General features: G+C 55.6%; 1 protein-coding gene across 7 annotated transcripts in view; it reads right to left on the reverse strand.

Annotated features, from left to right (window-relative positions):
- The window catches only part of PRKAG2 (protein kinase AMP-activated non-catalytic subunit gamma 2), a 262,042-nt gene that overhangs the window by 170,158 nt on the left and 76,627 nt on the right, over positions 1 to 15,257 (reverse strand). For all 7 annotated transcript variants that reach the window (XM_047849311.1, XM_047849309.1, XM_047849312.1 and 4 more), the window contains exon 3: positions 11,391 to 11,670. In XM_047849311.1, coding sequence (XP_047705267.1) covers positions 11,391 to 11,670 — 280 coding nt within the window. The remainder of the gene's footprint in view (positions 1 to 11,390; positions 11,671 to 15,257) is intronic.

Raw genomic sequence — 15,257 nt, forward strand, 5'->3', positions numbered from 1 at the left:
CTTAAAAGGCCTGGTGGGGGCTGGTCAGGCGTGAGTTCCACCCTTCTGCTCAGGGACATCAGCTTTCTTCTGTGTGGGCTGTGCATTTGAAGGTAGACTTCCCAAGCTGGGAAAACCAGGCAGGGACAGCGAGCGAGTCCTGCCTCTGTCCTCTGGGCAGAGCCAACTGGCTGGGGCATAAGGCTCAGCACGTGAGGCTGTATCGCCCCCTAGTGGTCACTCGGTCACAAAGCCAGAAAAACCCCAGAAGCGTGCGGTGCCCGATGGGGGGCTGTTAATGGAACCCAGATCTGCTCTCTCACCCCCACATTTTTCTCTGGAAAATCAGGTTCAAATGAGCATTCAGAATATGGAGGCAAAAGGGGGACACAGAGTAAACCCGTCTTGTCTTGAACGCAGGAGAGATTTAACACGGATGGCCTTCACTCGGCTCTGTGGTTCGAGGTCGACCGGCCGCCCTGGGACTTTGGACCCACGGCGGCCATCCCTTCAGAGCCTCTCAAGTCATTGAACACAACGTAGGAACTTTTCAAAAGTAAACTTTTTTTTTTTCTCTTTTTTTAAGGAAACAGTGGGAGGAATGGCATATAGAAAAAGTGAGTTTACAGAAGGCAGAACTCTAACAAACCAGACCTGGCCCGAAGTCGGCCTGATAAGCGTGTTCGGTTATCTACTTTGTTGAGGGTGAGTTTGGGAGGAAAAAAACAAAAAGGCTGGGAACTGACATTTTTGTGACGCTTTTGCTCACCTGCACTGGGCACTTCCCCTGTCTTAAGACTTCTGCACTGCTCTTGGCTGGCTCAGTCACGGTCACCTCATGGGACTTCTCCTTCCCTCGCCATCCTCCACAAAACAGCACCCCCATCTGCCTCTGTACCCTGCTCTAGTTTTCTTCATAGCACAGGGGGAAATTAAAGACTGTGCCCCAGTTCTCCTCCCGCCCCCAGCCTTCCATCTGGAATATTCCCAATTTTCCAGCATTGCCCTGGTTGCCATCCGGATGAATCTCACCTCTGTTACCAAAGAGACGTGTATCAGTCAGGATCCTTTACTGGCCTATACCGGAAAAACATAACTTAAAAGAGACTAACCTACAAGGACATGTGTCATCTAGAATGCTAAGCTCAGCGATGTAAGAGGATTATGTTCCCACCTTCCTGTTCCGCCATCTTGCATGTTGGCTATGGTCACAAGATGGCCGCTGTGGCTGGAAACCACAAAGTAAGGAGAGGGAATTAGTTCTCGTGTGTCTCTTTTTTGTTGGGGGAGGTGCGTCTTCTTGGATTCCTCACAGAGTTCTCCTTACATTTTGTTGGCAAGACATAGGTCCCGGTTCACCCTCCAGGCCAGTGGCCCCGAAGCCAGGCACTTCCCCAATGGGAAAGGGATAATTCCAACTGAATCAGACCAATGGGAGGTCCTGCTCTGGGGCTGGGCCCCGAATAAAACCAGGCTCCGTGCAGAAGAAAGGGGAGGGGCAGCTGTCAGACGGGTTATCAGACTCCGCCAACACGTGGTAGGGACAGGCCATGCACTGGAACTTTGGAGAAGGAGGGGCCAGCGGACAGGGGGCAGAAAAGACAAGAGAAAGGGGCTGCACGTAGCAGCCGAGGGCAGCATGGCCGCCTTCTGAGTCTCCAGAGCTCGAGACGATCTCGGCAACAGGCAGGAAAACATTTCTCAGAACGTGCCTAATAGAGGAAGGGGGCTCAGCTCTCTGACAGTATTTACGCAGATGTGTGCATACGCTCTAACATATATACGTATGTGTGAGGACCAAAGAGGTGCAGAAGAGACTGTATCGTGGCTCTTCAGGGCCCCAGGGAGGAGCCACCACTGAGAGGCAGGGTTAATTCAGTGAAGTCAGAGGGGCGGCCTGGTTCTTCTCAGGAGCAAAATCCGGGAGTCCTCAGGAAAAGGACGGGTCACACTGTGCTCAGCACCTGCCGCGTTCAGACCAGACGAGCTCACACACACTGACGTCACTACCAAGCCTTGGGACCCAGAACAAGTCACTTTTGTCAGGGATTAACAGCCGTCTTGCAGCCCTGACCTTGAGCCTGAGCTCAGAGCTCACTGATAAACGCCGTGGCAGCCACCTGCAGAAACATGCTTCGTGGTGCGAACAGGAGGTCCCCACCCGCAGCAGCGCAAGTCCCCGAACAACCCGGAGGGACCCAGATGGCCTCGGAGTGGGTGAAGGCAGTACCGGGGAGACAGACAGCCTTGTCGGGGCCACGAGGACAAACGGAGGCGTCCCCCAAGCACCAGCCCAGCAGTCTAATGGAGAACAGAAGCCGACACCAGCGAGGGACACAGGCTCACGTCCCTGGCCTGTCACAACCTGCCGGCGTATTGACATTGGCTCCTTGCCTCTCAGCCTATAAATGCACTCATCTCTCCTATCTTAAAACAGGCCAATCCAAAACTTCCATTAACGCCAAGCCACCCACTCACTCCCAGTCTACCTTCACACCTCAGGATCGGCTCAGGGGGGCCCCAGCAAGAAATGAGCCCAGGTTCTCAGGGGTTCCACGTGGGAAGGGTTTCTCTTGGTCTCGTCTCTGTCCCGCCCAGGAAGGCGGCTGGCCCCGCTGCCCTCCCCACTGAGGCACCGGATCCGGGCCCCCAGCCTCCGACACCCTCAGCACCCGGCTGTCTTCGCCTCCAGCCTTGTAGACGCACACGGGCAGGAAGTGATGTCCTGTCCCCGACTTTGGTGGAAACCCCGTCACGTGCAGGGAGGCGCCGGGAGGAGTAGAGGAGCTCACGCCGCCTTTGGGCACCAGGTATCTGCCGCCCCTCCCTCCCCTCCCCTTCCCTTCTGACCCAAACACCTTAAAAGAAGCCATCTCTGTCTCAGTCCTTGGCCCGGTAACACGCTCTCCTTCCTTCCCCGGCTACTCAAACTGCCCTCTTGGAAAGTCACAGTGACAAAGCACATCAGGAACGTATTGCCTAGGGGCACCTGGGGGCTCAGTCGGTTAAGCCTGGACTTCCGCTCAGGTCATGATCTCACGGTTCGTGGGTTTGAGCCCTGCATCGGGCTCTGTGCTGACGGCTCAGAGCCTGGAGCCTGCTTCGGATTCTGTGTCTCCCTCTCTTTCTCTCTCAAAAATAAATAGACGTGAAAAAATAATAATAATAAATGTATTGCCTCGCAGTCTGCAGGTTCAAAGTCTGAAACTGAGGTGTCAGCAGCTCCCCCTGGAAAGCCGCCAGATCCTTCCTTGCCTCTTCCAGCTTCCGGTGCTGCTGGCAACCCCTGGCATCCCTCAGCTTCTAGAACCATCCCACCGGTCTCTGCCTTTGTCACGTGGCTTCACCCCGCATGCCTGTCTTCTTACAAAACACAAGTCATGTTGGATTTGGTGCCCACCTGACTCTAGTAGGGCTTTATCTTAATTACACCTGCCATGGCTTTATTTCAATCAGGTCACGTTCAGAGATGACTGGGGGTTAGGACCCCAACATCTCTCTTCGGCGGGGACACAGTTAAATCCACAGAAGTTATTATAAGGGTTAAGCGAACTCGTATATTTTTATAATCTACCGAACAGTGTCTGGAATAAGTTATTCATCTCACCTGAGTCTCCAACTAGCCCTTGCCTGACAACTTGACTTTAATGCCTTTCTCTGACCCCCGTATCCCTGCCCCACTAACCTGACCCTGCCCATGGCATTTGCATCTGGACCCAGTGTCTTCCTAACACGATTGGACAACCTCCTCCACGATGCTTTTGCGTGTCTGTTGTGCGCAGAGCCTGAAGGCTATTCGTGTACCTCCAGGAACTACAATAAAACAGCAATTTCAGACCCCACCTCAGGCCCTTTCTCTGGGACACCACGTGAATAGCACAACAGAGCACGACGCAGAATACTCAGCCCCCTCCCGCAAGTCTTCTAGAAAGATCCCAAGATGCCATCATCAATTCTCACACACGCTCAGCCGTTGAGGGTGAGGAAGCAGCTGGCCGTAGGCCTAAAGTCTATGTTCTAGAATCACTCATGGCAACAACAACGTTTACCAAAATCCATGCGGGAAGATGCTTGTAAAAAGGAGATATTTGGGGGAAAACACCAATTGGTGGGAACCTGGGAGGGTGGTGTGGAGTCTGGAGGTGGGAAGTGAGGCCATAACAAAACTCACAGGCCAGAAACCTGCCTCCTCCTCTCGGGTGTCAGAAATAGTCTCAGGGACAGAGATGCCTCAGGGCTGGTTTGGTGCTCCCTACCCCAAACTTCTTAATTTTTTTTCTTTATTTACTCTTGAGAGAGAGACAGGGTGTGAGCAGGGGAGGAGCACAGAGAGAGGGAGACACAGAATCTGAAGCAGGCTCCAGGCTCTGAGCCATCAGCACAGAGCCTGACGCGGGGCTCAAACCCACAAACCGTGAGATCATGACCTGACCCGAAGTCAGATGCTCAACCGACTGAGCCACCCAGGCACCCCTCTACCCCAAACTTTTAAAGCTCATTTACAATCAATAACGAGACCGGTATCATGGCTGTGTGTTAGCATTTCTACTATCATATCTTTATCCTGACTTTTGAGCCAAAAAACATCATTTGCCCAAAGAGGTCCCTTTACAGTTAGAAAATCCATCCTCAAAAGCCAACGACGGGGGTGCCTGGGTGGCTCAGTCGGTTGAGCGTCCGACTTCGGTTGTCAAATTTCCAGGACCCTTCCCCAGTAGGAGGTAAAAAGGACCTGATTTATCTGAAGGCTGGTGGTTACTGAGAGGCTAAGCCACCAAGGGCTTCAGATACTCAGTTTCACAATCAGAAAATCTTTCTTCAGGATTAAGCCAAAATGAGGTTTTTGTTTCTTATGGAAATGTAAACACTCCCGAGAGAGAGCTCTCCCTTTGAACAAAACGCACGCCTCTTTCCTCTCCGAAGGTTTGGAAAGAAGCCTGGCCGATAAAATCTTGAATCCGAAGAAGAAAAGAGGGGAATTCTTCTAGAAATGTCAGGGGGAGGCGCGAGGTCTGGGCTTTCCAAGTTATAATGACTGACATCAAAGTGTCCACTGGGGTGAGAGAATCCAGTGAGTTCTACAGTTCTCTGTCAAGCGGAGCATGCTATAGACGCGGCGTGACCAAATCTGGCCCAGTTTCAAAAGCATCATCAAGGAAATGAAGGTTTGTGTCCTCATAATTCATAGCCTGCCTTGCTCCACAAAGGATCCGGGGCACTTTACAAGGAGACAGAAGATACATCTGGATATTGTGAGTTCAAACTAGGGTGGGAGGACGGGGACGAGACTTCCGGGGGGCACAGGACCTGAATGAGGAAGGTCTCACAACTGCAGACCTCGGCCAGCTCGAAGCCGTCTACCTGGGTGCGGGTGGGAGCCAGCCTGGCCAGCCAGCCAGGTCCCGGGCACCTGTGGCCAGCCTGGTGGCGCCCTCTGGCCGCAACCTAGAGAATGGACCTCAGGGCGCCCCCGTGATTCGATTCCCATGCTGAAGTTACTTCCAGGAGAAAGCGTGCCCTTTGCCAGCGGAAGACAGAAATCCTGGGGAAAGACCACGGACAACTGAGCTCAGGACAAGCTCTCCCACCTGGGGCTATCGCTGCCAGAAGGCAGGAAAGAATGCGCTCCAGGGACAGACCAAGGAAGGGATACGTGCTGGTCCCTGCGGGCACGGGTCCTACGGGAGCCTGAGATGGAGACTAAAAAAGGTGTTCGACGGGGCTTGCTGGAAGGTCACCGAGAAGCCACAGGCCGGGGCCGGCGGCCGAGGAAAGAGTTCCAGGCTGGCGGGTTGGCGGCTTCTTCCCTCCGCAAGGCGGCCTGGGACCCGACGTCCACCTCGGGAGGCAGAGGGCGAGGCCCGATGATGGACGGACGTGCATGACAACTCAGAGCAGCTGCAGGGCCTGAGGGAGCCAGGGATGTGGCCTCCGCGGCAAGCGGTCTTCTGTGCGAAGGCCAGAGGGAAACCTCTCCGCCGGCCGGGCTCCGAGGGAGCATCGGTGTGCGTGCGTGCGTGTTTGCTTTTTTGAAGCGGTCTTCCTTCCGTGGTCAGTTTTCATTTGTCTTTCCTTTATCGTCGCTGCGAAGAGTCGTGCTTCTCCAAGCCGCCGAGACCTCTCGCTGAATGCGGGCAATGCCCCGTCTTCGGAAGCGGCAGGCCTGAGAGCCCAGGCCAGCGGGCGGACTCACCGATGAACAAAGGCAAGGGGTTTGTTGGATGCCCTCTAAGTGCCCAGCGCCGTTCTAGACACTGAGAAAAGAGCCCGGGACGAAACAGAGGCCCTCGTCTCACAGCGCGTACGTTCTGGAGGGAAGGGCAGCCGAGAGAAGCGATAAAGACCCACTATCTGCAGCAGAGAAAAAGCAGTGTGATGTGGAGAATGCTTCTATTCTGTGCAGGCGCCCGAGGAGGGCCCTTCCAAAGAGGAGGTGTTGAGGGGCTCCTGGGGGCTCAGTCGGTTGAGCGTCTGACTTCTGCTCAGGTCACGATCTCGCGGTCCGTGAGTTCGAGCCCCGCGTCGGGCCCTGTGCTGACAGCTCGGGGCCTGGAGCCCGCGTCGGATTCTGTGTCTCCCTCTCTCTCTGCCCCTCCCCAACTCACACTCTGTATCTCTCTCTGTCTCAAAAATAAATAAACATTATGGGGCGCCTGGGTGGCGCAGTCGGTTAAGCGTCCGACTTCAGCCAGGTCACGATCTCGTGGTCCGTGAGTTCAAGCCCCGCGTCAGGCTCTGGGCTGATGGCTCAGAGCCTGGAGCCTGTTTCCGATTCTGTGTCTCCCTCTCTCTCTGCCCCTCCCCCGTTCATGCTCTGTCTCTCTCTGTCCCAAAAAAAATAAATAAACGTTGAAAAAAAAATTTAAAAAAAAAATAAATAAACATTAAAAAAAAAAGAGGAGGTGTTAAGGGGCAGGGTGGGAGCTGGGGGTGCGGTGGTGTCCCCTGAACGCAGGAGCACCCGTCTAGAGGTGTCCCTGCCCCTCTGTCCTCCCCAGAACAGTAACTGAGCTTCAGGCTTTGGTCTCACTGCCCAAACTCCCACGTCCCGCCCAGCTCAAATCCACCTTCTGGAGTCTTCCGTTCACTCCCTGGACCCCATCACGTACCTAAGCATTGCTCCCTCGGATAGCTCGTGCTTTTCCCACGCGGATCATCTAACTCTTCTCTACCCAGACCAATGTACCGACGCTCTCAGCATCAAGCCTGCAAACTTCTGGGGACGGTGAGAAAGGCTGTGAACGCTCCCATCGCGTTTACACACATATTTTTTGCACCCTTTACAAAGGCCTGACACCCCAAGATTTTCATCCACTTTTCGGGGCGTTTAAGTAACATGTAAAGTTTCATTCCACATGGAAGTGAGTTTGGTGCAAGGAACAGCCAAGGAAATACCTCTATTTCCCTTTCTCTTCAATGGCCGGCTATTGTCCTATTATTGGCTTATATATTCCTAAAATTCCCTCCTTTAAAGAAGAGTCTTCGTATCTGGGTTAAAAGTAGATTCGAGGGCCGCCTGGGTGGCGCAGTCGGTTGAGCGTCCGACTTCAGCCAGGTCACGATCTCGCGGTCCGTGAGTTCGAGCCCCGCGTCGGGCTCTGGGCTGATGGCTCGGAGCCTGGAGCCTGTTTCCGATTCTGTGTCTCCCTCTCTCTCTGCCCCTCCCCCGTTCATGCTCTGTCTCTCTCTGTCCCAAAAATAAATAAACGTTGAAAAAAAAAAATTAAAAAAAAAAAGTAGATTCGGGAGTTAGGCCACCTGAGTTCAAATCTTGGTTCCACCGCTTACCAGCTGTGTGGCCTTTGCTCAATGACTTGCCCTCTCTGTGGCTCAGTTTTTATTTTGATAAAAATGGTAAAAATACGACTTTATAGGGTTTTTTATGACGATTAAAACAATTGTTACATAGGACACACTTAGAATGGACGTAATAGGCATTTGTAATTATTTACATTTATCGGGCAGAATATTTACATTATAATAATTAATAACGATTAGAAAGCAAAGTTTAGTGACATGACATTAAGCCACTCTTGAGGTCCTGCCTTGCTGACTGTGCAAGATTGTTTTATTATTATCTAAAAAACTTTGGGGTGCCTGGGTGGCTCAGTCGGTTAGGTGTCCGACTTTGGCTCAGGTCATGATCTCGTGGTCCGTGAGTTCGAGCCCCGCATCAGGCTCTGTGCTGGCAGCTCAGAGCCTGGAGCCTGCTTTGGATTCTGTGTCTCCCTCTCTCTCTGCCCCTCCCTCCCTCATGCCCTGTCTCCCTCTCTCAAAAATAAATATTAAAAAATTTTAAAAACCTTTAAACTATTATTTAATTTCAGGAACATACTGCCATGGGCTTTCCTTTCCTTTCCTCATCTCCAAAGGCAAGATCAAACTCTGAAAAAAATCTTTCCAAGTTAAAGGTTCGCTGTTCTGGAAGCTTCTACTGCCACAAGGCCACTTCGGATTTCTCGAGGTGCTAGACAGGGTCCATTCTGGACCATAATGTCTCCACTGCAACTGCTCGATCCTGCCACTGCAACGTGAAAGCGGCCACACTCCAAAGAAATAAAGGGGTGTGACTGTTTCAATAAAGCTTTATTTACAACCACTGGTGGCAGGCCAGAGTTCGTCCCCAGGCTGTAGTCTGCCCACCAGTGTATGAGAGGAAGAGGCAAAAAAGCAGATTATGGTTTTGGGTGGGGTAAGACCCTGACCCTCAAGAGAAACAGGTTTGCTCCTACATAGTGGGGCTGCAGGCAGTGCGAGAAAGACCCAGAAGCCCCAAGACATGTCTCGAATCAACGTGACACTGGACCTTAGGCCAGAGGTAAATATCAGTGGAAGACTGCAGCCACGCCACGGAGGCAGCTCCTCCAGGAGATAAGATCCTTCTAGAACAGAGCTTTGGTTCTCTCCCCTGGGCCAAGAACGCCCGCCAGCCTGGGTACCCACTGGTGCCAGGGCCAGATGTACCATCTGGAACTGAAGCTCCCACCTAGATTCCCTTCCTCGTTCTCGGAGTGTCTGAAGACCGAATTATCGCCTTTTCCTTTTTTAGTTCCCCCTTGAAGAGGAGCGTGATCGTTTCTGTCTTCCTGCTTCTTTTCCCCCTAACAACCGATCACGGTGTTTATCCAGCTTGCGTGTGTATCCGTGCCACCCGGGAGGCTGCTGAACTTTTAGGTCCTGTGCCACCCCGTGGGCCCTAAGTCGCACGATAGAGAGGCAGGCGGCAGACAGAACCCGAGGAGGCATCACCTTGAGAGGGTGGACTCGGAAAGCATCCTTGGTCGGTGGTTCAAGGGCAGTAGCATGGGCGGGTGTCCTGGGACCCGGTCTTCTCTGGTCTGAACATCCCTTCCCAGAGAGCTTCTGTGGAGAAGCCAAGCACCCACCCCCACAAAATCAATGCTTGTCTTTAGGAGCAGCTGAAGCCATTCCAAAGCTCTCCTGAGCCCCTTCTGCAGCTGCCTCGCCAGATGGTGGAAAGGAGCCTGGACAAACACTGCCTACTCCATAGCATCTTATGAGACGGACCTTTGAAACAGTATCTTCCGGCCAAGAACACCGAAGAACGCTTTACAATGCCGAACAGAAAAAGGCAGCAAGGGCTCCTGCTTCCCAGGGAGCTGAGAGTCTGGCCCTTGTCCACTAGCCAGCATCCCACCCTCCTAGACCCCGTATCGTGGCTTCTCCTTTCTACCTTCAGAAAGGACCCTGGTCGTAACAGGCTGGCCACTCCACACCCACAAAATCGTCTATGCCCCCAGCCCGTGATGTGAACTGTACATCTCGGCTTTTCCCATACAACCTGTGTCCGGTCTTGGACAGTGTACCCCAGACTCATGCCTTCCCGGGAACCTCAGAGGGTGACCTTTCTGAAAACAGGGTCACTGCAGATGCCCTCACGCTAGAGTCGGACAGACGGGCTGCTAATCCAATATGATTTAGCCCTTATAAGAAGAGAAGAGCCTCACGGACGTAGACACAGGCGACGATGGACGCAGAGACAGAGATCGGAGAGATGCTTCTACAAGCCAAGGGACACCGAGGATTTCTGGCAGCACCCGAAGCCAAGAGGAAGTCGCGGAAGATTCTTCTCTAGACCCTTCAGAGGGAGCACCGCCCTACCGACATCTTGATTTTGGACTTCCGGCCTCCAGAAACGTGAAAATAGACATTTCTGTTGTCCCAACCATCCAGGTTGGGGTACTTTGTAACGGCAGCCCCAGGAGCCCGATGCAGCCTCGTTCTGTCATAACCAACGGAGGCTTGATGCCACCGTTGAAGAAACAGGACACGCCGATGAAGATCTGTCTGACATCCCCTCCTCTTAGAGGACATTTGAGAATTTCAGCATCTCTGTCAAGGAAGCTGGGGATGCTTCCTAGCACGCGAGGACATCGGTGCTGGGACACAAGCCTCCGTCGTGGGCTTTGTATATATAGTTCCCAACTACATGTTGCCCCCTTGATGTCCCCTGGAGGGCCACTGTGTCATATGACATCTGTGAATTTATGCTTAGGTCTGCTCATCGAGGGGGATGACTTCGGGGGTACTGGCAACAATACCCCACACCACAAAAAAGAAAAGAAAAGAAAAGAAAAGAAAAGAAAAGAAAAGCGTTCCCCACCCCCTCCTTGCAAATCACAGAGTCTGAATTTGTACCGCGTGTCCCGGCCTTGCAGATCGAGTATCGCTTTAGCCTGCAGGTCCTGAGTGCAAATGCAGGCTGGGAAGAGACGACCTCAAGTCACTGCCCTCCCCAACAGGAGCTTTCTGTCATCAGAAAAACTCAGAAGGCGCGGGGCGATGCACTGAGACACGGGGGGGAGGAGAAAAACTCCGTCTCCTTTACAGGTTGCCTCGTGCATTTCCACTTATGATCAACAGTGCTCCGTGGAGAGTATTTTCTCCTCCGCTCACAAACACTCACGAGCCTCAACTCTCTCTTAAGCATACGTTTCCTTCCCTTGTTTCTCTAGATCAACCCCACCTGCCCACAGCCCAGAACAGAAAGTGAGGATCTGTCAGAAACAGGGACGCTCAAACCCCACGAAACCAGCCACGGGCCACGAGGGCCACCTCTGGCAGACCACAGCACTGCTGATTTCAGGGAAGGCTGCCGGCCAGAGTGTCTGCGGCTGTCCTTAGAAGTCACACTGTGAGTACCGGGATGTTTCTGGTTAGCCTCGAACCGACGCCTTAGTCCAGGGAGAGAGTGACAGGTGGAAAGCGGCAGTGTTCCGGGGCGACGGCTGTTCTTGGGGGACGGCCACAGACATAGGTACTCAGCACCAAGTCACCGACAGCCACCCAGCCAGCCTGGGCGCCCCGCAAATGGCACCGTGGCCCCGCGGGCCGTAGGAAGGTCCCCAGCAGCCCGGCACCCACCTGAAACAATAGCATCAATGTCTTACTTTTTCTGGAGCGGGAGAAGAACCTGATGCCCCCGGGCGAGGTAGACGGGTTGGAGTTGGGGGAAGATTCTTTGGAGGAGGAGCGAAAGATCCCACTGAAGCTCATGCGGCGTGGGGAGCGCGGAGGGGACTCCTGGTAGGAAAACGGGAACACGGTTTTGGGAGAGCCAGGGCTGGCCTTGGGCCTCACGGGAGCAGACATGGGGCTGGAGGGCCGGTGCTGGGGGCCTCGAGAGAAGAACCCTTTGGAGGGGCTGCCCGAGCTGCAGGGGCTGTCCACCTGGGGAGAGACAGACAAACAGAGGGGTCACTCCGAGCACGGGCACTCAGACCTCAGCCCCGCGCCGGACCCGTCGCGGCTGGACCGGTCCCTCCCCATATTCACCGCCACCGGGCTGCACCTTCGTGGCACCCCGCCCCAGAGACGGCCCCGAGCTCTTCTACACACACCGGGAGCGACCCCACGGGCTGGAGGAAAGGACCCGACCCAGGATGGCCCGTCCACAGGCCCGTCAGCACCACCCAGGGCTCCGCTGTCCTCCACCCAGCCCTCTAGAAGGGGCTTCCTGGAGGAGACGAGCACGGAAAAGGCAGCGACCCCTTTATCCTATTTGTGGGTCTGTCTCCTGGCATCTACTTCTTCACGCCTCACGTCTGACCTTCTCGAGGTCTGACTACCCTGGCACGATGGTCTCTTGGCCCTCTTCGAAGGAGGAAACACAGGGGCGCCTGGGTGGCTCGGTCGGTCGACCTGATTCCGGCTCAGGTCGCGATCCCAGGGTCACGGGATCGAGCCCCGCGTCAGGCTCGGTGCTGGCAGCAGAAAGGCTGCTTACGATTCTCTCTCCCTCTCCCTCTGCCCCTTCCCTGCTCTTGCCCTCCCTAAAATAAATAAGTTAATAAATAATTTAATAGAGAAGTAACTTAATTCATAGAATTTAAAAAAATTCAGAGGAGGAAACGTATACCTCTAAGGCCTGAACCACGGCCGGCCTGGGGCTTGAATTCCTCCCCACCCTCCCCCCCCCCAAGCTGCTGTGGCATTAGAATGACTGGGGCTGGTGACAGGGCTCAGGAAGGAAGTTAACAAGGCCCAGTTTGCTGGTGACCAGACCTTGTAGTTACGGTTTGAGAAACGACGACTCCGTCCACGGCGTCAAGCCGGGGCACGTGACTCACGCACTTGGACGGACGTCGGAAGCCGGAGCTACACCTGCAGCCTGAGCGCGAGGGGTCTGACCCCGACTCGCCCCTCACTGGGCCTCCCTGTGCACAACTTAGTCTCGTCGTGCCTCAGTTTCCTCATCTGTAAGCCGAGGCGTCACGCCCGCCCGCCCGCCCCCGAGTCGCAGGAGCTACCCTCTGCGCGTTCGTTTGCTCCTGTCGGTTTGGCAAACTTGCAACACGGGGGCCAGAAGGACCTCAGGGCCTACCCGGTCCCACGGTAGGGAAAGAACAGCGACGGGTCCACGGGGCTCACGGGGCGAGGAGGAGGCCGGGCAGGGAACCGCCCAGCGTGCCGAGACCCCGCGATGCCACCCAGCTGGTGGCCACAGGCTCGCAAAGATAGGTGAGGGCATGAGGGCACGCACACGACCAGAGGTAGCATCTGTGGGGCTCTGGCCTCTGTCCCCGGGGGTGTCTGAGCGACCCAGGGCCCCTGTGAGCTCTTCCCCCACCAGAGGGCGCCCCGAACTGGGCTTACGACTCCTCGCTGGAGGTTATGCATCTCCCGGGAGTGGGGGTGGGGCTGAGGGGGGCCTCAGTGACCCTCAACCACAAGTCACTTCTCCCTACAACTCCCCACTTTATACTAGAGGGCCCGGGGGGCCATGTGGGGGTGCCCAGGTGGGCTCCACGTCCGTCCCTTCCGTGAGTGAGCTTCTGGGCCAGAGGCCGGGACTACAACAGTCACAGACCACAAGCGCGTCTCCTTATAGAGAGGTGAATTTTTTTCTCTCTTTAGCCCTTGATATTGAAAGCCTTTAGACCTCCGCTCCCTGCACTCGGAGTTCTCGATTTTGCCACTATCCCCCCCCACCTATGGGACTCAGGCTTCCTCATGTTGTTCTGAACCCCAAGAATGACTAAGAAGGAGACGTTCTCCACGCAGTAGACCAGACGCGCCTATGGCCGGGGGGGGGGGGGGGTGGGGGGGGGTGGGGAACGTCACACAAGGAGTGGAAGGTGACCCAACAGCGGGGCGATGCAGGCAAGGAGTCTGGACACGGAGACTGGAGTCTGAATCACGGCTCCGTTTCCAGCGGTGTGGACAAGCGACCTAAGGTCCAGGGCCCTCATCCATCCAAGGGGGGGCACTAGGCCGTCCCACGGGGTGCGAAGTTGACTGGATCGACGGCGGGGAAGCACCGGGCACACAGTGAGTACGCCATGCATATTTGATCCGTGCTCCTGGTCATGAATTTGTAACTAACAGTTGCCTGATGTTTGTGGGGCGTCAGGGGGGCAGGGCTGACTTATGGCGCGACACCACCTGCGGTGTAAGAACCTGACTCTTCCCCGAGGCTTTCCAGCAAGGGGATGGCACAGATTTGCTCAGGGCAGACCATCTGGTGGCCTCCACCATCGCTCACTGAGCACCCCTGAGCCCGAGGCCAGGGGAAGGGGCCAGCCGGAGGCACGGTGAAGGTCACAAAGCTGGTAAGCGGTGCCGTGGGACCTGAGGGCCCTTCCACCTTCTCCCTCCCGAGAGTGGCAGAAATAGCTGCTGGAGGGAGTGGGAGCAGCCCGGAAGACACGAAACGGAGTCAAGGTCAGGTCTGAGGGGCAGAGGCAGAGAGTCGGTCGCATTTAGGAACCAGCTGCGAGGCTAACCCCACAGGCGACCCCCGACTTTGCCGTGCTCCCCAAGGCCCCGGGGGGCTCTGCAGGGAGAAGGCGGAGCTGCTGGGCACATGCCCGTGTTGGGCTCTGTGGGGGAAGGGAGAATGGTGGGCACGACGTGGCCGCCACGAGCCCGGAGCAGAGGGCCTTGAGCGCTGGCTTGGCCCTTATTTGGTAAACAAGGGGCACCCTAGGGTTCTCCTGACTGGAATGCCATTCTGCACTGAGAATTCCAGGCCGACGGAGTCAGACACGGAGGAGGGAACCCACGGGAAGTAGACCTCTCCCCAAAAAGGCCAAACAATGGTGGACACAGCCGGGCTCCCCCTTCTTCCGTGGGGGCCCACGCTGCCTGGCAGAGGGGAGATGAGATGGCCGGGCATGCCAGCCGTCTGTTCCCTGCAGGCTGGGCGGGGGCGATGCTGATTCAGGCGCCAACGGAAGCTGCCGGGGACGGGGCCATGGCTCACGCCTGCTGGCAAGGCTGCGATGAAGCAATACTTCGATAAATGTAATCGGACGACGCGCCGCCTCTGGACGAACAAAAGGTCCCAGAGACTCCCAAGATGTGTGCAGTTCAGGAGCTAACGGGAGCAGACTCTCCAGCCGTCGGCCAGGAGGGCACTGGGGCAAAGGCCAGGCCGCCTGGTGCTCAGATCTTCGCTGCAGGCCTTCTGCAGACGCCCCGTCCCACCCCAGGCGCCATGCCGGCTGACCCAGAGCGGCTGCAATGGTGCTGAACCATCCCCGAGATCCCGGCACTGGCCTGGCCCCAGATGCTGGCCTGGGAACTGCACGCCAGAGCTGTGCAGAGTCAAGGTGACCAGAAGCTTCCCACAGAGACACGGTATGTGACAAAGCGCTGCCATCTCTGGGGGCGGGGGCTCCGCGGACAGGGGTCCAGTGAGGAGGCCCGGAGATCCTGGATGACTGATGTGACAGATTGCCAGGCTGGCCGCTGGAATATTCAGGAACACCTGTCAAGGGGAGCTCAAGTGTAGCCCATCCATCCAGCTGCACAAG

Source organism: Prionailurus viverrinus, chromosome A2, assembly GCF_022837055.1.
Source record: "Prionailurus viverrinus isolate Anna chromosome A2, UM_Priviv_1.0, whole genome shotgun sequence".
In the NCBI taxonomy this organism is placed as follows: domain Eukaryota; kingdom Metazoa; phylum Chordata; class Mammalia; order Carnivora; family Felidae; genus Prionailurus; species Prionailurus viverrinus.